The 21,318-nt window shown below is 44.7% G+C and overlaps 1 protein-coding gene across 1 annotated transcript; it reads right to left on the reverse strand.

Annotated features, from left to right (window-relative positions):
- Positions 1-17,115: 17,115 nt before the first annotated feature.
- Positions 17,116-20,558, reverse strand: LOC103767652 (histone H3.3; the record flags this gene model as incomplete). The annotated part of the gene is made up of 2 exons (XM_018084963.1): positions 17,116-17,772; positions 20,391-20,558. Coding segments are annotated over 2 exons (297 nt in total), but the record flags the coding sequence as incomplete, so codon positions are not given.
- Positions 20,559-21,318: the final 760 nt, after the last annotated feature.

Here is a 21,318-nt window from a genome sequence, read left to right on the forward strand (position 1 = left end):
TAAAAAGAACACAGGCACGAGTGAGAGAGATGACATTGCAGCTGTTTGGTTTTCCTCAACCTGTTGACCAGATGTGCCAGCTGTGAGCTGACAAGATTTCTCGGCTTTTAGATGTTCCCCTTTTCTTTCCCACAATAAACAGCAAAGAGGATCAGTGTGGTTAAATCCCATTTCTATGCATAAAGATGCAACTGACCCCAGACATGTGAATCCTCTCTAGCACACAGCCCTGCCATGTTGCCCCTAAGGCACCCAGCCATGCATACAAGTGACACAAGAGGTGAACCACGTCTGAAAGTCCCCACCAAGGCTTTACCCAGTGCCAAAGAAAACCTCAAAGCTTCAGCTGTAAGAGTAACCTCTAATGGTTCATTTTAAACCTTTTTTATCTCAATATATAAGTCTCTGATGCTGGATTTGCGCATATTTTCAGCAACCACATTACGCTCTGCTTACACACTGTGCACCCAAGGAATACATTTGGTTTTGAAGGAGCATACATCACATCTTTAGTTTTCAGTGAGTCTATGGCCCTTGAGGAAAAGAAATGTGGGAGAGTGAACTTTCCAGATGCAATTTCATAGAATCATGGAATGGTTTGGGTTGGAAGAGACCTTAGAGATCGTCTAGTTCCAAACCCCCTGCTATGGCCAGGGCACCTTCCACTAGACCACGTTGCTCAGAGCTCCATCCAACCTGGCCTTGAGTACTTCCAGAGATGGGGCATCCACAGTGCCTCTGGGAAACCTGTTCCAGGGCCTCACCACCCCCATAGTAAAGAATTTCTTGCTAATATCTAATGTAAACCTACTCTCCGTCAGTTTGAATCCATTTCCCCTTGTCCTGTCACTACGTTCCCTGTGTGTGCAAGGAAGAGGAGCAGCCCTCAGCAGCAGCCACATAAAAACCCAGCAGGTGTCACAACTTGGTTGCCTGTCATGCAGAGGACCTCACTTTACTACTGATCCCAGTGGCACTGGGGAGGGAGGAACCGGGTGCAGGTGAGCACTTCCCCAGTTGGTCACTTGTGGGGAGGAGTTGGGCATTTACTGTTTTTAAATAAAACTGAGAGTCTTCCTCTCTGAATTGCAAGGGCCATCAGTAGGGTCTCTGGTGCTCTCTGCGGGCCCTGGCACTGTGCCAAGGGTGTGTTGGGGCTGGGATGGGAAGGAGATGGGTTGTCACAGTGCAGATGGGTACTCTCGCTGCTCCGTTTCACCACGAGTTTTGCATTGTTTGGCAGGGGGCAGCACCATCCATCAGGAAGGTTCTTAATGCCTTCCTTTGATGAGGGCAGCAGAGATGCTGCTCACACAACAAGGAATGCTGAGTCCCTAAGGATGAACCCATAACCTCCACTGCAGCTACTGTCTCGGGGCTGGGCTTCCCACAGGGCACTGTGATCGTCAGAGTGATCATCCCAGGAGGGAGAGTATGAAAAAGCAGCGTTTTTACCCTTGTGACTGCAGAGACAGATCCAGGAGAGCTGCCAAGGGTCTTGCAGTATGCACCCGAGCCACCCCCTCCCATCTCCTGAATTCTCATGTGGCCCTATTGCCATTGCCCTCCCTCCGTGCCCAGTGTCCCACCTCCTCCCAAAGCATCCTCACCAGACCTCTCTGTTCACAACCACATTCCACTGGGGCTGGGATGTTGGGATGCTGGGATGCTGAACTGCTTGGTTTCACTAAGAGCTGTTCAGTATCCATGAGGAAAAAAGAGGGGGGACTGGAGTCCTAGTGAAAAATATGATGGCAACAAAGTGCTATTATAGCCACAGCACCTAGTTATTAAGGAGAGGCAGGGAGAAGCAACATCTTTTATAGGACCAATTTATAGTGTTGGAAAAACAGGCTTATGGGCCCAGGCACCCTCTCACAGGAGAATGTATGTGCTTCCTCTCGGGCAACATCCATTAAAGGGATGTACTTGGACAGGGTGATGAGGAGCAGCAGCACAAAATCCTAAAATAGACACAACAATGCTTCTTTCTGTCTGGCTCAGCTTGCACTGGAGTTTCTGCTACTCCTCTAGTAACTCGCCCAAGGAGAGATGTTTTCCTCCAGCACCATACCCACCTCCTTCCCAAAGCTGGCTCAATGTGGTGTGCTCAGGCTGCAGAGCCATTCCTGCCATGCAGCTCAGTGCTTTCTTGTCATTTCTGGAGGCTTTTCAAACAATATTCCCCCTCACAGGGCTTCCAGGCTTCTCATCTCCCCTTGTCAGCCTTTGCATTATGCATGTAAATTCGAGTGATGGCCATGGCAGGAAATTTCGCATCCCAAGGAGTAGGATAAGGACCAGGGAAAACCCAGATCACAATGCAGGAAAACTAATGGGGATGGCAGAGGGAGGTAATAGGTGCTAAATTCTGACTTAGGAAGTCAGACAGACACTGAGTGAGCAAACACAGATGGATGGAAACAAAAAACCATTTTCGTCTCTGAAATCCCGTCCTTTTATATAGTCAGCTTCTGCTGCAGAAGGGAGGAGGGATGGGGAAAGGACTGGGAAGACAGGAGATAAGCAGAGCAGTACAACTGGAGGTCCCTAAAGGAGACTGCAGTCCCTTGGGGTGACATCCAGCTTTCTGTTCCCAGCCTTGTCCCATTGAGCTATATAATTTATTCTAGAGATTTTATTTAAATTCTAGTCCAATATCCATGACTTTTGGTCTATTCCTTGCTGTTGCCATCAGTGCCTGTACATCAGGACCTGCTACCCCAACACAGCACAGAGCAATACCTTGACTGTGCTCCCACATGAAAGACTTGGCAGGCTCCCTGCCATTCTTGGACAAGCCAAATATGCTGTCCTTTGATTTGTTTCAGACACACCAGCCATAAACCTCAGCCTCTGGCCTCTTGTTTTCCTTTGATATGTCTGGCTCAGAGGAAGGAAGGGATCCATTTTTTGCTGTGCCAGGTAGCCTCAGCACATCTGCTGAGTAAATACCCACAGTTTCTCCCTTTGCTACCCAAAATCACCTCCCAGTCCTGTCGTCTTCCCCTTTTCATCCCCAGTTGTCATTTTCTGCAGGTGAGTGGTCAGGGCTGGGTGCTCAGGTAAAGCTGCAGTGACCTGCTCTGTCACGCAGTGCCAGGCATCACAGCAGCCAGAGCCCAGCCAGGCGGGTGCTGGGACGGCCGCTGCCCTCGGAAGCACTGCCAAAGGTGCAGGCTCCTGTGAAAACCTCCCCTTGGGCTCCAGGTATTCCATGCTGTTGGAAATGGAGCCCTGTGTTCTGTTAAATCACTTTTTCCCCTGCACACAGGCACCCTACTACATCTCTGAATTGACTCTGTGCCCCAGGCAGCTTTTGTCCTGTACGAGTCCTGTACCCCCAACTCTTCATCCCTTATTGTTGAAAGAAAACTGCTCAAACTCTCTCCATGCACACCAAATAACTCCTCACTACATTCCTCAGTATCACTGCTCCCTGAATAGATGCATAATGGGCAGAAACAATTTTCAATTACATTAAAAAAGTAATCAATTACAGAAGCATCCTAGAATGGTTTGAGTTGGGAGGGACCGTAAAGATCACCTTGTTCCAATCTATACTAGACTGGATTGCTCAAAGCCCCATCCAACCCGACCTTGAACACTGCCAGGGATGGGACATCCAGAACTTCCCTGGGAAACCTGATCCAGTGCCTCACCATGCTCACAGTAAAGAATTTTTTGCTTATATCTAATCTAAATCTACCCTCTGTCAGTCTAAAGCCATTCCCTCTTTTCCTGTCACCACAGGCCCTTGCAAAAAGTCTCTCTCCAGCTTTTTTATAGGTCCACTTTAGGTACTAGGAGGGGCTATAAGGTCTCCCTGAAGCCTTCTCCTCTCCAGTCTGAACAACTCCCCAGTTCTCTCAGCCTGTCTTCGTAGGAGAGGTGCTCCAGCCCCCTAATCATCTTCCTGGCCGTCCTCTGGACTCCCTCCAGCAAGTTCATGTCATTCTTATGTTGGAGGTTCCCAAATTGGATGCAGCACTCCAGGTGAGGTCTCAGGAGGGCAGAGTAGAGGGGCAGAATCACCTCCCTTGAAATGTTGGCCACACTTCTCTTGATGCAGCCCAGGATATGGTTGGTTTACATGTCCCACTGAAGTCACTGCAGAGTGCATGCTGGCTGGAGAGCAGGACTTGGCCAGGTCCCCACGACCATGCCTCCCACATCCTTGCCTTGCTGGCAAGTGGAGTACCTGCTGTATTAGCCGGCAGAATGTTTTCCTCGATGTAGCTGTGCCTCCAGAGTGGCTCTGGTGGCACTCTTACTAAGTAGTACTAAGAAGAAACCTCAGTATACGAGAAACCTGCTGTTATGATGGGAATTTGGTGCATTTACCCAAAACAGCTTCAACCATTTTCACTACAACTGATGCTCTCTGACTTTTTCGAGCAGCTGAGTGGAGGAAGGTAGCCTGGTGTCTGTCAATCCTGCAGCACCCTGTGAAAAGCAGACTTTGCTTGGTGCAGCCTTGAGATGTTTTTTCCTTGAGCATTCCATTGTGTTGACCATTGTGTTGCTGATGAAAGGAAAATTTTCCTAATGGAGCATGCAGATTAAAGCAGTTCTGCTCAGGGATGGATTTTTTCTGGAACATCTTTAAAAGAACACCACTGCCCTTCCATTTTCGTCCATGAAATACTCAGAATTTATCAGCCTGCTGCATGGATGCTCTGCTTTTCAAGTAGCCATTGCCTATAGTTTTGATCACTGTCTTTCTTGTGTCTGCAAGAAGTCGTTTGTGCAGTTAAAGCAACTTCAATGTGAACATGAAGGGTTGTTTTATCAACTGTTTGCAGAGATGGATGTGGAAACAGGGTGACTAGCCTGGCAAGAGGAAGGTTGACCTCTTAGCTGGAGCACAGGGCTGGGAACGTCCCACTCTGCTTCTCGTCTCTCAGATGAAAAGGAGCAAGACACCTCACCTTACCTGTGTCCAGCCCAGGTAGAACGGTGTTTATAGTCTTCCCAATTAACTAGAGCACATTTACACATTAATTAGCTCTTGCTTTGTGCCTAGAAACCCCTGTTATATTTGTAGCCTTTATTACATTCTTCTGTCAATGGGACATCTCCCGTTCGCTGCTGTCTGTGGGTGAGGGTAAAGGTGTCTGGATGAATGCGAAAACAGGAGACAAGATGGCTCAGCTCATCCTTAGGGCTGCATTTCTGCCACAGAGATGCTGTGTAACCTTGGAGAATAATAACAACAGAAAATAACAAGCCTTTCACACAGGGAAGTTATGAAAAATTGAGCTGCTTCTGAAAGAAATAGAGAGTAGCTCGAAGGAGAGTTAAAGTGGTCTGCTTGGCTGTGACAGCCCCATAACCCCTAAGCTTCCAGCATATTCTTTCAGCACTTCTTCAGTGGCTCTAAAGCATCCTTTCAGCCCTTTCCATCTCTGCAGCTGGAGCCAGCTTCACACACACTCAAATATCCTGGGTGGTAGCATCCCTGCAATCCAGCCAGCAGCTCACGCACAGCTGTTAATGCCGAATTTGCAGACTGGCATTGCAAACACAGAAGGTTTGCAAGGGCATCATTGGCTGTTGGGGAGGAGAGAAAAATCATCCCCTTCTCCTTCCTTCTCATTTCTGCCTGCCTGAAATGAGGTCTAGGTACTGAACATCTGCTTAATGTACCAGTCAAGCAGGGACATGCTCTCCTTGTTTATTGCAGAGCCACGGTCGCAGAAAGCCGAGTTTTGATGTATAGCCTGGAGACACGCACGTGGCTCTGGCTTCCCAGCTGGAGCCGCAGTGGGGCAGGGAAGGGAAAGCAGCAGTAAGAAATATGGGGATGCAGGTTATGGCAGAGCATCCACAGATTATCTGAAACCATTCAGCAGCGTTGGTCCTCCAGGGGCATCTGCACAGCCGGGTGCTGCCTGTCCCAGCCAGGGTTAAGCCTCTGTCTTCAGAGCCCAGCATCACTGAGGCACAAGGAGATGCACCCATCACAGTGGAGATACAGTAGCAGACAGCAGAGATAACTTCTTTCAGCAAAGCATAGTGATAAATAGAGAGCAAATAGCCCATTGCATGCTGATTTCCCGTGAGGATCAATTAACTGTAGTTAAAAAATATATTTTTAATGTCATAATCGTCAACTGTCACTAGCTGATTGCAGACACAAAGGGGAGCCAAAATCCTCCTTCAAAGATGTTAGTTCCTCAGAAAAAAAACCAGTTTTGGCTGCTGACGTTGGCACCATGCAGCCCTGTACCCTACAGAGACAGAGGGACTGACAGGGGTGACACCGAGAACTGGTCTAATACCAAAAGAGCGGTAGGATATCTTATGAAATAAAATATGCTTATTTAGCTACCTCTAAACAAGGTGGGTGTATTTCCCACTGTTTGAATCTGTTCAGCAATGTAATATCATCACTATTATCATCTAGGCCAGCATTTAAAGCAGCAAGGGAGTTCAACGACGTTGCTGAAAGCCGATTTCCATCAGCAGGATTGCACTCCTCTCTGAGCATCCCAGGAGAGACCTCCATGGTCCCACCTGAATTCCTGCTCTGCCAGCAGTGGAGCATGATTACGGCTTTCAGAGGACTTGTCATAAGAGGAGGGTGCATTTCAGAAGCTCTCCGGGGTGAACGTCACACAGGTTGGTGGCTCTTTGGGGCATGTTGCAAACAGTAACTGGTGTCCCAGACCCACTGCAAGGGCATAAAAGCAGTGACCTTATCTTTAGGAGAGAAGACAAAAATGCAGATGTGATGCAACTTGCACAAAACTATTGAGAAAGTCATTCCTGGAGCAAGACTGGGAAGGGAAAACCTGCTCCTGGGCTCACAGGGTGGATCTGGGTGTCTTTTGCCCCAGTGCTGGCTGCATACTAGGAAAGATCTTCTCCAGTCCTCATCTTCTGCTTGTATCTCCACCACACTTCTGCTCCACCCTGTGGTTTGTTGTGCTTGGTCCTGAGTTTATTTGATAAGAATAATATAATAATAATACAAGCCGCTTCTAGCAGGCTTCCCCTCAATGTGTGAAGCACTAGTCATAGCTGTGGCATTGTATAAATACCAATAGGTAGAGGCTTGTTTATTTTTATTTTTATTTTGACTGCCTCCACCCCATAGCTCCGTATGTTACTAAATTTTACTCAGGAGCAGAGATTTGGCACCTTGGTGCAGCAGCTCCCAGCATCCATGGGATATAGCAACAGGTACAGTGTGAACCTCTGCATTACTGGTATAAAAGCAGCAACAATTCAGGACCAGTGCATCATAATTAAGCCAATTCACTGAGGAAATGATTAGTGCCAGGCTATATCCTGAGGATAGTAGTCGCATAGTGATAAATAAAAGTAGTTTTACGTGATGCTAAACAGCTTACTCTGGGCCTTGTCTGCTACCTGTTTACCTTGCTTAATAGTGAGATCCAGTCAGAATCTGATATTTCTGTGCCCTGGCAGAGCCCATTTAAGCTAGTCTTGGGGAAAAAAGCAATATGGATGTGGTAGGGAGAGAGATATAATGAAAAAGGAGCAGAGAAACACTAAAGTAAAACAGGATTTCAGAGCTCAGGAATCACAAACACAGCCAGTACCAACCCTCCCACACCATTCCCCAGTATCCATTAGGGGATGATTTGATGCCATGAAAGCTGCAGGTGGGCTTGCCTTGGTCACCTGCATTTGTTGCAGGCATGAGACCTCCATGAGCTATTCCCAACTGGCCCACAGGAGCAATCATCACCCAGCTGCTTCACAAAAGGGTGCTGGGGTGGGCATTGAGGGGGGCTAGGGGCACCATTTGGTGTGACCCTGGAGCCCTGGGGCAAAGCTGACTGCAGACATGCTCTCAGCAAAGTGGGAATGGAGGCAGGACCATCTTCAGCTGGACCTCACAGCCTGCACACATATCTTACATTGAGGAAGACCTCTAGGTTTCACTGGTACCACCTCAGCCAGCCTGGCTGTGGACAAGGCTCCTTCTGTTGGTCAAGTATTAGAAAGTATTTTAGTTTGGTGGTGTACTTTTCTGGAGGCCCTGAATTAAAGCACTTTTCCTAGGAATTTTCATGTACTGTTTTAATTTTTAAATCCTTTGTGCAGGTTCAGCAGTTTAAACTTCCTCATATTGCATTCCCCTCAGGTGTACTGGGCAGGGTCCTGGAGTCAGAGAAAGAAATGACACCTACCCATGTAAGCTCCAGCTTGGAGATGGATACACATAGTCCTTAAGCTGGAAGATGAAAGTACAAGTAGTTCTCCTGGTTCTGCCTTCATCCAGCTGGAAACCACATCTTTGTGTGACTCCAAATCAACCCAGGAGCCTAATGAAACTGGGTACTTGCTCTGTTGCTGGCTTTACTGTACCCCATTCCTCATCTCCCTCACACCCCATCTCTGCAAGCTGGAAGCTGAGGTGCACACCTTGGCTCTGAGCTGCTCTGCAGAGCATGTGCTGGAATCCCAATAGGACGGAAGAGTGTCAGAGAAACAAAATGAATTTTCTAATATTTAATAGAAGATATCCACGAAAGAAGTAATCATTAGAACTGTGCTGTGCCTGCCTCAAAACTGCAAAGGCAGCCCTCGGAGGAAATGAGGAGAGGGTAGGAGAGATCAGGCGCATGCACGGGAGGGAGAGAAATCACCGTTCAGCACTTCACACCCTCTAAACAAAGTGCCTGGGCTGGCCCCTGGTGGCTGTGGCTTGGGTGATGACCATGAGCTCCACCGTTTGGTTAGTGCCATTTTAATAGCTGCTCATCTGCAAAAATGTCCCTTCTTTCTGAAGAATCCATGTAACTTTTGCCACTTTTTAAAAGAAAAATAAAGGAAAGGCAACAATAGCAAGTAAACCTAAGGCAACCAACCTTTACCAGACCTACAGAAAAAGAAATTATAAATATATAGATATATAAAGCTAGCAGCAACCTTCCATCATAATACTCCATTCCTCACCCCTTATGACTTTGGTATGAGATTGAGGAAGCTATTTTTAATATGTTAAAATATATCTTTATAATAAATAATATAGTATTATTTAAACATAAAAAGAGCATCTGTCCAACCTCATGTGCTTAAACAATAACATTATAATAAATTTTAATATGCATATATATAATTGCACATACTTCACAACATTATATTTACAATAAATATATGTATATATATAACAATTTTATATAACATATAATTTGTAATATACTTTGAGCAAATAGCATACATTATTATTTACACATATAAACACCACATGCCTGACCTCTTACCAAAGTTAGAAGGTGAGGGGAATTGAGTGCTGTGAGGGAAGGATGCTGCCAGCTTGAGAGGACAGGGCCTTCAAGTGTCAAGTCACCACAGAAGCTAGGGCACCTGTAGAAACAAGGCATATCTTCCCCACCACAGGAAAAGCCAGGAACTGGGTGGATGCAGAGGCAGGAGAGGGAGCCTGTGCATGGGGAAGATGTACACACTGCTCCTTTCAGACAGGACGTGTGACAGTATTTCTGATTTACAGAAAGCAGGGCTGTGGATGCAGCAGAGATGAGCAGGGTGATGCAGCAAGGAAGGCAAGAAGCTTTATAGTAAGCATGTAATTATGCCTTCCTGATTTGTAGAGAGAGCACACAAGTCATAGTGACACGGAGTTTGAGTGACCTGGGTTTCCCCGTACTCGGTGTGTTGGGTGCTGGGAGCACCTGCCCTACCTGCACAGCAGCCGGGCAAGAGGAAGGTCAGGCCAGCCTCAGGAACAATGTGCCCAGGCCGAGAGCATCCTGGCATTAGCCCTGTATTTTACAGCATCTCCTGAGGCTCAGGTAAGTAAGGCTAGAGGGACAAACTCAGTGCCAGCAGCAGCAGGCAGTGGAGCCAGAGCAGCTCCTCATCAGCATGGCGGGAACAGATGTGTTTCTATGGAGCTGTTATGCCCCGGCTCCACGATGCTCGTGGGTGCACTATAACCCCTCTCTGCACCCGTAGCCAGGTTTTTCACATTACAGATAGTGGCTGCTGTGCTGTGTGCTCTTCTAGCAATACCCACAGTGGCTTAAAAATAGGTTGTACACTGTTGTGAACTTGAATGCTACCCTATTAGTGTTTATTAATTTATTGAATAAACACTAGCAAGGTTAGATGCTGTCTGTGGCTTTGGCTTCTTTTTTCCACAGTATTCAAAGCAATTACTTTCATGAAAGCAAATGGTCCATTTAGCTGGAGAACATATAAGGCAGAAATGAGATCAGATTCCTGAACAGATGTGCCCTCCTCTAGAGGGATTCAGTGTCTGCGAGGCTTCAAGCTGACACCAGGCAGAAAACATCTCTTAACTCCACTACGTTTGAGCTGCACAGCAGAGCTGGAGGTTTTATCAAAGAGTCAGCTCTGTAACTCCAAAACAAGGGCAAGTACCATAATTTTAAATCATTTCATGTACCAGGGAATGGGAGGACAGAAGGGTGTCTTTTTCATGGCGATGGCATCACCATAAAAACCCCTAGCCCCAATCCACTAAAGGAGTCCCTCTTCCTCAACAATGCAGGCAAAGAAAAATGCTTTTGCTCTTATTTTTTGCACATATAGGCCTGAAGAGGGGGCTGGAGGGAGCCAACAACTACTGCACGTTCACACACTGTGTAACACTCTCTTGGTTGGTGCTTTGTTGTCTCAGGAAACACCTGAACTCCACACCCAGCTCAGTCCCAGATCAAGTCAGGGTTAAGGCACAACTCTCGTGTCAGTTCAGTGACTACTCAGAGAAACAGCACTGCTAACCACAGCTCAGGTTATGCCCTGGGAATATGGCAAAACCCTCCTGACACAACTGACCTCAATTGTGCCAGTTATCTTCCGGGAGACAGTGCATACATCCTCAGCAACAAACCAACACCCTGGACGTTCCCTGTTGTTCACATCTGCCTGGCGGAGTCCCAGCTCACACTCCATCCTCCTGGGAGAGTGCTGGCATCAGCCTGGTACCCCCTGTGCTCCATATGCCTGCCCACACACCCAGGACCTGCTGTAGACGTCCCCCCTCCTCTGCACATCTTCTCTGGCCCATGCCCTCAGCCTCAGTGGGGTGCAGATGGAAGGAGGCACAAAGGAAAAGCCATCATCCACGCGCTGTGGAGACAGCCCCTCTGGGCAAAGCACGTCAGCAAGCCAGCACACGGAAGCTTCCGTGGCCGCTGCCAACTCCCTGCCCGCTCCAGAGCCAAGCCAAAGCCCAAGGTCTCAGGGATATGCACGCCTCAGCCTGGCAACTCTCCCGTGCCCCAAATTAGCAGGCATGGAGGCCGTTTGAAGCCGTTCCAGCCTTTAGATGTAGGGACACGCAGCCCCTCAGTGGTAACCGGTCCTGGGGATGCATCCAGCTGGGACGCCCATCCTGCCATCCACGATTCGTGCTCGCGCTCCTCACGGCCGGCATCCGTGCCCATGTGTTCACCTGGCAGCCTTCCCACCCACGGGGGCTCAGCTGCCAGGCAATGATGCATTTAGAGAGGGAGGCCTGAGCAGGACTGTAAATACTGTTCCTTCAGCCTGCCTCCTCCTCCAGTACATGGAAAAGAACGGGGCATCTCTCACCTGATGACTGCCGAGCTTTCTCAGCCTGTCCTCTCCTCAAAGCAGTCACAAAGTAAAGGCACAAGAGGGAATATACTCCTACCAACTTCAACAGACACTAAGGAAAACTAAAGTAGTTAAACTTTAGAAATCTCTTGCAAATCTAGGCTAGCAAGAGAGGAGATGAACTGGTCGTGAGCAAAGGGTGGTAGGGGCAAACCCACGGATTAACATTTATCACTGAGGCACGTGGAATGAGCTCACACTCACACCAGGACGTATGTGCAACAGACATTTCCCAGTTGGGTTTCACTTGGGACGCTTCCATGGAACAGCACATATATAAATGCAAACATTGTGCAAAGAGGAGGTGAGGGCAGGCTCCTCAAGGGAGGGGGACAAGAACGCTCAGTCCTAACACCATCAGGAGACACAAGTGGTTTCCAGAGCTGTAGAGATTTTTTTTTTTCTTTTTCGGCCTTTTTTTTTTATTTTACTTCTTAAATCTTTCTGACATCACAGGAGCTTTTAGTAACATAAAGCACCCCTGCTGCTAGAGACCCTGCTGTGTGTAATAGCATGCCTACAGAAGGAGATGAGGGGGATGCTGCTGGCAGGGGACAATACAGCAGAGAATGTGAGTGCACTGTCTCAAACCACGAGCTTCGTGTAAGCCTACAAATGTGTTATCCAGAGATGGACAGAAAATCCAGGCTTATTTCTCACTGAAGAGCAACCGTGACACCGACTTGGAGAGCACACACACACTGCCTTTGACCCCAACCTCGTCTTTTGTGGGATTTTACCCAAGTGTCCTGATCTTTGGTGTTGCTGCTGCAAAGGGACAAGAAGCACCATCATCAAGGAAAAAGCAGAAAGCTTTGGCCTAGGCATACTGCAACTGAGAGTATTCCCCAAGCCTCAGCATTTGGCAGCTGTTTCTCAGAATCAGACCATACTCTTCATTTAAAATAAATAACTTCTTGTATATTTATTTAGTTGTGATCATGTAACAGGTAAAATTGCCAGGGATAGCAAGTAGGAGGCAATCAAAAAAACCCCTCACACTTACAGCTACAATTCATTCTGTCTTTCCCCATTTATTCAGAATTACTCCATCACCGACAGCCCTGCACAGGAAATTCTTGGATAAAGAAAAGGTGGTACCTATCTCCTACAAAGATCACACTTGCTGTTATTGAGGGGGTTTTGTGCAATTTAAAAAAAAAAAAAAATTAGATTTTCTTAAAATCCCCATGCATGGGCCAGGAAGTTGAGCAAGGGTGGTGTGAATCAGAGGAAACACAGGTGCCCCTGGGACAACACCCAGAAACCAACTTTCTGTGCAGAAAGTGCCTCTGAAATCACAACTTCTATGCAGTGGGAAGTGCAAAAGTCATCTACGAGGGCAAGAGGAGAAAAAGACACCTCCTTACCCATGTGTTCCTTCTTGATCCTACTTCTCCACATGTAGCCCCTGAAACACCCGTAGTAGATACTTGGCCATACACCAGATCTCTTCTTACTTTATTCTCATCCAGGTAGCAGGAAGGGGATGCGTTTTGAGTAACAGTTCTCCAACAATACAGTTGTCCAGGCAATAAAGAGGGGTCTGCTCCCCCAACCACTCAATCACTGCTTGAAATAAAACACTCAAGAAAGGGCTTACGCTACGCTGAGGCACCCTTCCAAAATACGTGCACAAAGTAATACATTCTTATAATTTGTGAGGCTTTTTTGAGAGCAATTTCTGGCCTTAATCAAGTATGTGACAGTAGTTCCCCCAAACAGAAACCAGGCAGTCCCTTCACATTCCCTAGACAGGTTTTTTTGTGCACACATTGTCTTTTATAGCAAGTCTTCAGTCTCTGCTACATGCACTGTTAAGCATCCTATGTTTTAAGTACAAAAAGACAATAAGAACTGGATTAGGTACCATCTGATGAAATTCAGTAGCTTACATTAAGCAGATCAGCCTGTGCAGACCCCACAGTCCCTTTTTAACACTGCTATTGATAGATGTAGTGCTTTTCCCACACTAAGCTAGTTTTTTGACATAGTATTACCCAGGTCAGAAGATCAAAGCCTCCTCAGATTAAAAAAGAATAAATACATAAACCGTGGCTTTCTGTTCAGCAAAACACTTGCTTAGAGGCAAACCTGCCACAAACAAGTCTGTAACATCCACTTAGTACCAAAAAATCTCATCACTGAGGATGATTCATTATATATGGTAATGGTAAAATCTGAGCAAACAGCTCCCCATTATCCCCCTGATGTGCACCTGGGAAAAAAACCCCAAATTTTCCTGACACTAGAATTCCTCCTCTCAATTCAAGCCTTTGAATCCAAGTTATACAAGAAGTATTTTTAAGTGTTTACACCTATGAAAACCAACAGAAGTTGTGTTTGTATGCTAGAGTAAGAAACTAAATCACAGTAAGCAATGCCATCAACATAGTAGGTCTGAACCTTGCCTGTACTTCATTAAACCTTAAATTTAAAATTAGGCTCCAGAAGATAAACTGAAGTAACCCATCACAGAATCTCAATGGAGACAAGTGTGGCAGGAAAAGCTGGTATTGGAATGGTAGCACAGGCAAGAGTTTGGATTAATTGTAATGTGAAACTGAACCTAAACTGTACACTGCTGGGGGAATGGATAGTCCTACCCTCCTGTCTGCTCTACTGCTTCAGATCAAGCAAACATGCCAAGTCCAATTATTTGGCTAATTGACCAAAAACAGTGGCACAGGAAGTACGTGTGTGAAACACACTGGTTTTAGTCATATAAAAAAGTGGATTCAAATCATTAAGTGGTCACAAAATCCCATGAAAGTCAGAGGGCAGGAATGCATGTCCTGAGACAGTAACCCCAAGTTACAAAATGCATCCCAAAAATTCACCAGCATAAGAGACTATTAGTGAGACTTAAGGAGAAACAGTTACACTTGGCTCTCCTTCCTCATCATGGTGGCATTACCAACTTCAAGTAGGTGGTGCAACCTGTCATAGGGCAGGCATTAATGAATCTGGCCCCTGGATTAGGATCACCTAATAGCTACTGCCAGGTGGGATAAAGGGCTGAAGGAACATAGCTCAGACATGCATCACTTAAAATGTAGGTACACTAATATTAGTTACTTCATATTCAGCAAGTTATTTTTCTAAACAAAATCTGAAGTGCTGGGTTTAAGCTCCCCGTTACACAAGCTCTCAAGAACCACCAGTTGAATTTGATAAAGCCTCACAAGATTGATCTTGTGTCTGAAGTTATTTCCCACTACTTTAATTTCCCACTGCATTAATTTTTGGCTCTGGTAAGCAAGTTGGCTTTTTGTGTTGCTAATATAAGGCAACCAACTTAAAATAAGGTTTTGTATTTACTCTTGGGAAAACAGCAAGTAAATACAGCTGTTAACATATAAATCTAAAACAAAGACTTAAAAACCAGCTTATCACATACACATTGTAAAGGACTTCACAAAAATAATTCAGAAATTGAGCTGTGGACATATATGCCTTAAAGAGATGTTCAACTTTTGAATATGATTGTTACTGACAAGGATCCACTTCACATCCATCCCTCCACCCAATACAGTTAAACTCCTCCACAGAATTATGTCCATATGACCACAACTTGTTTCTAGTATTCAAAATCTCAGCTCTAACTGAATTGCCCAAGAAATAGTAGAATTGGTATAGGGAAAAAAAAAAGGAGGTAAACTATTTTAGAAACTGAAGTTTCTTGGCATCAGTATAGACACAGAGAGCTAATCACCAACAGGATTCACGTGGCATCTCTAAGAGCACAATTCTCAAAAAGGCCAAGTTTATCCCTGAACTGCAGATGTATCACTGCACACTGAAATATTGTCATCTGCATACATTCCTGATCACCTCATCTTTCATTAGGATTTCTTCTCCCTTGAACAATTTAACTGCATTGACAGCTAAACTGGGATATTCCTCTACCCAATTCTCTCTTTTTAAAGAACTCAGTATTTAATTTGGGTAGCAAAATCTCTATTTTTGACTTCCCAATATACCTAAGAGAGAAAAAAATCAAGTTGCTTATCAATACTTCAATTCCAGGTTATTAAACAGAAACAACAACAAAAAATATCTTTTTATGTAAGTGCTTGCAGCACTGTTGATTGACAGGTGAAACAGAATTCTGAAGTACAGGACAAAAGAAGTAGTGAATTATATTGAAATGCATTTATAGCAAGTTTAACAAGGTTGTTATCAAATAGCTGATCTAAGATGTCACTTCTGTCTAAGTCTCCATTGCTCACCTTTTCTATTTCTGTTGTCCGGGGTGCTCCAAGACAAGTCTTCCTTAATTTTTAGTTGATAGCTATGAAGTGCTTGGCATCAAAAGGATGTGATCACATTTCGTCTAGCATAAGTCTTCTCTGTGACAAGCTACTCCATTTAAATAGACTTTACTTTGCACAACCCTGGCAGACAGCATTCATTACTAAAGCTGAGCAAGTTATGAATAATGTGATTTATTCTGTAATTTTTGGCTCTGTGTTCAAGATAGCAAAACAGATAATAATATCTCTATTAATCCTCTTTGGAAATCTTCAGACAAATTCACTCGTGTTTAGAGCTCACTCAAAACCTCTTGAAAGAAGTTAGCAGCAAATAAGCTCTGCAGGAGTGTTAGCGTAGAGGTAAAATCTGTTCACCACCCACATATCTTCTATGTAACTCATTTCATTATCTGCAAGGGCTATCAAGAAGTGCAGCACATAACTCATTTCCAGACTGGTCAATCAGAATCCTTAAACAAGTTTCAGGGGAAAAATTGAAACCAAATTTTTACAGGACATGATTTCAGCAGTAAATTTCTCCACATGAACTTTCATCAGCAATTGGGAGGGGAATATAGAAAACCCAGTAAGTTTTAAATGTGTGATCCTGTCTAAGTACTGCTTCTGTGAAGAACTTTAACTATTAAAAATGGTACAGAAGTGTGTTTTTGTTTGGAGTGTACAAACTGAAGCGAATCACATGTGGACTAAGCTCTCAAAAATGTCAGAGGGTGTGACTGAAACAGAAAGGCAGTCAACCAAAAAATGAACACCTACAAACCAAGAAACAAAGTAGCAGAGTGCAAAAGGGTTAAAAAAAAAATACTCAAGAAAAATAAAAACTCAACCCCCAAAACACATCAGAAAAACCCAAAGCAATACACTCCACCACTTATACCATACTAAAAACCCATGAAAACCAAAAATGCTTCCAAATTCAGCACTAAGGAAGAAAGGAATCTAAATGGTAACAAATTGCTTTCTCTTAGCACTGTAGCTTAGCTAGAGCTCGGTTCAACTCCAGACTCTACCTGGTACTACACTCCCCAAATTTGCTTTCATGTGGAGCAGCCAGAAATTTTACACCCTTACAAAAAACCCTCAGTACTTCAGCCAAGGTAGCATCCCCAGTGTTTCCCAGATCTGCTCTAAGCATTTAGGCCACGCATTGAAGAGAAAAAGGGAAAGGAAGGCTGGGTACTTTTTAACCAGTATAGCCCATGTGTAATATTTAAAAATCAAGACTAAAAGCAGGCATCATTTAATGTATTTTAATAGCAAACTTACAGGAACAGCACAGAAGACAGACAACATTAAAAACATGTACTTGCATGTAGGACAACTCAGTTAGAAAAGTATAGTGAATGGATGGAATCTACTGTATGATAAAAATGCTACAAACACCATTTAGTTGCCATTGATAAGAAATTTACTTGTTTAAAAAAATCCAAATGCTGGCATTGTCCAGAAAAATTTGACAGGTTTATTTATAATTATTTTTTTTTTTATAAAGTTGTTTTGGTGAACAAGTTTCAACAATTCATTTTTCTTTTTTTGACCGCATTTTGATAGTTTTATGTCCCCTCGTTTATATTAAAAATCCACACACAAATGAAAATGGAAAGAAAACTTGCCAATACCCAATTCTGTCCCCTATTTTTCCACTTGCAACCATATACTTAAGGTACCTTTTAACCCCATGGAAAAAATATCTAACGTTCATTACTACCAATAACAGGAAGAAGATTTTGCTTCGAGAATGACAAACCCATCTTGGTGAAGTTTAGGCACGCTCTCCACGTATGCGGCGTGCTAGCTGGATATCTTTTGGCATGATTGTGACACGTTTGGCATGGATAGCACACAGGTTGGTATCTTCAAACAGGCCAACCAAGTAGGCTTCACTTGCCTCCTAGTGTGGAAGAAAAGAGTTAAGAACACTTTGACTCTCTGAGCACCAGGAAAAGACAAAAAAACGTAATTAAGAATTAAAAGTACAGTGTAACATGGCATAAAGTTTAGGTTTCTCTCCTTATTACTCACAAACATCAAAAGTTTTAGATTTTCAAAAATTAAAAGCCTCCATTTTCTTATAAACCATCAAATACACTACGTCAAAGTAGTGTATTGCTGCCATTTGGTGAAGACATCCTCCAGAACACAACTGAGCCAATATTCTTATGGGACTCTCACAAGATAAGGAAGGGGTTATCTTATCAAATGGTTAGTTTGTTTAGGAAATTCTCTTTTCAAAGGCTGGGTTACACTATTTGAGTGACCTGCTTGCTGCCTCTACCAGAGTAAGAGTTACTGAGCATCAGGTGCTGGGGAAAAGAAGAGCAGATATGCCTTCAAACCACACAGTTTGAGCACAGAGCTCTGGCCACAGGATACTGAAGACGTGGTTTAATTCAAAAGTCAAAAATTAGCAGAAAAAAATGAACTGAGAATTACTGGAAATAAAAGAACAACTACTTTAGCTCAGGAACTCCTTGAACCACCAAAAACAGGACTGCAGTCAGAGAAGTACCATTAGACACTTATCCTATTTCTATACTTTCTTCCTGCCTTCCTGTCTATTTGGGGACACAGTACAGGCCCCCACTATCTCAGGTTTTCACCTCACAGCTGTGAGACTCAAGAGGGGCAGCGCCTGGGAGCGCAAGAAGCTCTATCCTGGGAAAACCACAACTCTGGCCATCATGTTTTCCCTGTTACTGAACAACTGTAGACAGGATTCCAAGTCAGACAGATGCTCAGTTGGACCTAATTATTCTGACTCACGTTAAGTTAGCTGCTGTTAAGCCCAGCACAGCAATGTTTACACATTTTTGGGTTGACACAGAATCAATCTCCTAGGAAGCATCTTAGCATGCCAGTATCAGACCAGGACACAGCAAACAGCTGTGAGAAGACAGGAATGTTGGGGGTCACTTATGGAAAGGAGGCTGAGGTCACCCTTTCTAGAATACCTGCAAGAGAACAGGTTGTGTGAACCACTTCATTACCAAGAACTGCAAAAATCAACTTACTAGGTTCAAAGACCCTGTTTAAAAACATAGGATTATCTAATATGAAGAGAGAAAAATATTTACTAAGGCAGATGCTGACTGTAGCATTAGTAAGTCATTTCACATGCAGTAGCCCTAACAAAGTTTTGCTAAATCACTACATGAAAAGTTAAGACACTTCACCAAAAAGCCATGTTGGCACAAGTAACATGGTACCCAAGGGGTTAAAAGTTTTTGGGTTTGTTTTTTGGAGGTTTTTTTGCAAATATGCAAGCAGGAAGCCCTAGGAATAATATGTGACAAAGTCCTATACCAACAACTCCTTAGTGCAAAAGCAGGAATGTTCAAACCTGCCTTCTGAAAATGTATTAACTACAAATTTTAATAAGCAGTTCTAGATAAAAAGGCACATAGGTAAACCTCAGGATTTAAGAACTGCCACACAGAATAACTAAAAGCAAAAGCAGCAACTCTGCAAATGCACACAGCCACCTTTTGAAGCTGAGCATGTGCTCAAGTTTATAGGATCTCATGGCATATGTCTTGGCCCTTTATCAAGTGGAAGTCATTAACTAGAAAGAGACCATTTTGCCTGTATGTCAGACAGCCTACAATTATAGATGGGTTCTGGAACAATCTTTCAACAGCTAAAAGAACAGTAAAGACCTATCTTTAATCAGGAGTGTCTTTTTATCATGAGAGGGAAACATTCCCATGATAAGAACTGAGTCTTGCGGGGGGCCCTAACTTCGATTGAGGAATTTGGGGCCAGAAAGAGCAATTAATATTTCACTCTCTGTACACTCTGAATAAGTTATATAACTAATATATTTAAAAAATGTGTTTAGTACCAACTACATCATACAAAAGCACCTATTTCCCTAGCTGTGTTTAGATGTGGCTCACCGAGCTGCTTTTCTTTAAAGAGCATTTGAGGACACCAAGGGCTCCATTAGGACACACCAGAATGAGCTTTATATGCCGCTTTCCTCTCAGACTGCAGAGCTTTCAAAGGCAAAGCCTCTAGCAAAGCTCAAGGATGGAGGAAGCACGTTTTTCTTAAGTGTCTTAATAAGATGCACTGGTCTAACTGCTTGAGAGGTGGGGGTTATTTAAAAATAAACCAAGACAGCCCCCCCAAAAAACACATTTACAGCCTTCGTAAGGAGCTGCTGACCTGTCACTGCATTATTTCAGCCTGTGGTATCCATAGGCATCACCAGGTCCACTCTGAGCAAGCAAGGCGAGGCTGAGGTGTGCAAACCCCCCCACCCCGGATCAGCCCCGCCCCAGGAGGGGCCCCGCCCACCACAGCAGCCCAGCAATCAGGCAGAGCCGAGACTAACCCTGGAAACAGCCTGGCCAATGGGGGTGGGAGGCGGAGCCCTCCTGCACCGCCAGCCCCCGGGTCCGGGGGGGCTTTGGGGGATGCCTGGCTGCGATGGCACTTCCAGCACTGACTCCTGCCCTCTGAGCCACCCCCGGGCTGCCCACTGCGAGCCCCCTCGGCAAGGCTCACCTGCAAAGCACCGATGGCAGCGCTCTGGAAGCGCAGATCTGTCTTGAAGTCCTGAGCAATTTCACGCACCAGACGCTGGAAGGGAAGTTTGCGGATCAAAAGTTCGGTGGACTTTTGATAGCGCCTGATTTCACGCAGAGCCACAGTACCCGGCCTTTTAAAATTAAATAATTAAAAAAAAAAATTAAATTATTAGTATTCAAACATATTCTGCATCACTTTAAAAATACAGGTTCACTATCCAGACTAAACTAAGCCCCACACACTTTGTTTTCCCTAGGAGAGTCCAAGCATTACAACACGAAACCAGTTCGTTGGCAAGGGGCCACTGTCTTCTCACCATCAATCTCTGCCAGCCTCCACTGCCCTCAACAGGGATCCCCCAGGTCAGGCAGACTCATGAGGCCCTTGAGCCCTGATTTCCCCGAGAGGTGGACAGCACATGCTGGCTGACACCAACACAGCTCAGTGCAGACGTGGCAAACGGCAAAGCTGTCATGAGTTCAGCTGTACCACAGGTACCCTCACAGCAATCAGCCTGACAGCAAGCACAGTTTTAAGGGAAATCTGAATCTTCTTCCTTACTGTCAATATTCACAGAACTAACAAAAATTTACATTCTGTGTTATATTATCAGTACAAAGTACCCGGCATATTTCCTTGTGTTAAGTTTTGGTGTTAGAATGACAAATTTAGATTAACAGCATACTCTCACAGACACAAAGTCCATCTGTGAAATTAATACCACACTTATTTCTGTGAGAACTTTGTATTTTCCTGCTTCAGCTTAATTATCTTTTTCGCAGTGGATTAATTCTGCCTCACACCTACAGCAACAGACAGAATCACAGAATGGTTCAAGTAGAAAGGGACCACAGTGGGTCATCTGGCCCAACCTCCCTGCTTCAGCAGGGTTCCCCCAGAGCAG

This window comes from Manacus vitellinus, unplaced genomic scaffold (genome assembly GCF_001715985.3).
Source record: "Manacus vitellinus isolate BGI_N305 unplaced genomic scaffold, ASM171598v3 scaffold_8_pilon, whole genome shotgun sequence".
Lineage (NCBI taxonomy): Eukaryota > Metazoa > Chordata > Aves > Passeriformes > Pipridae > Manacus > Manacus vitellinus.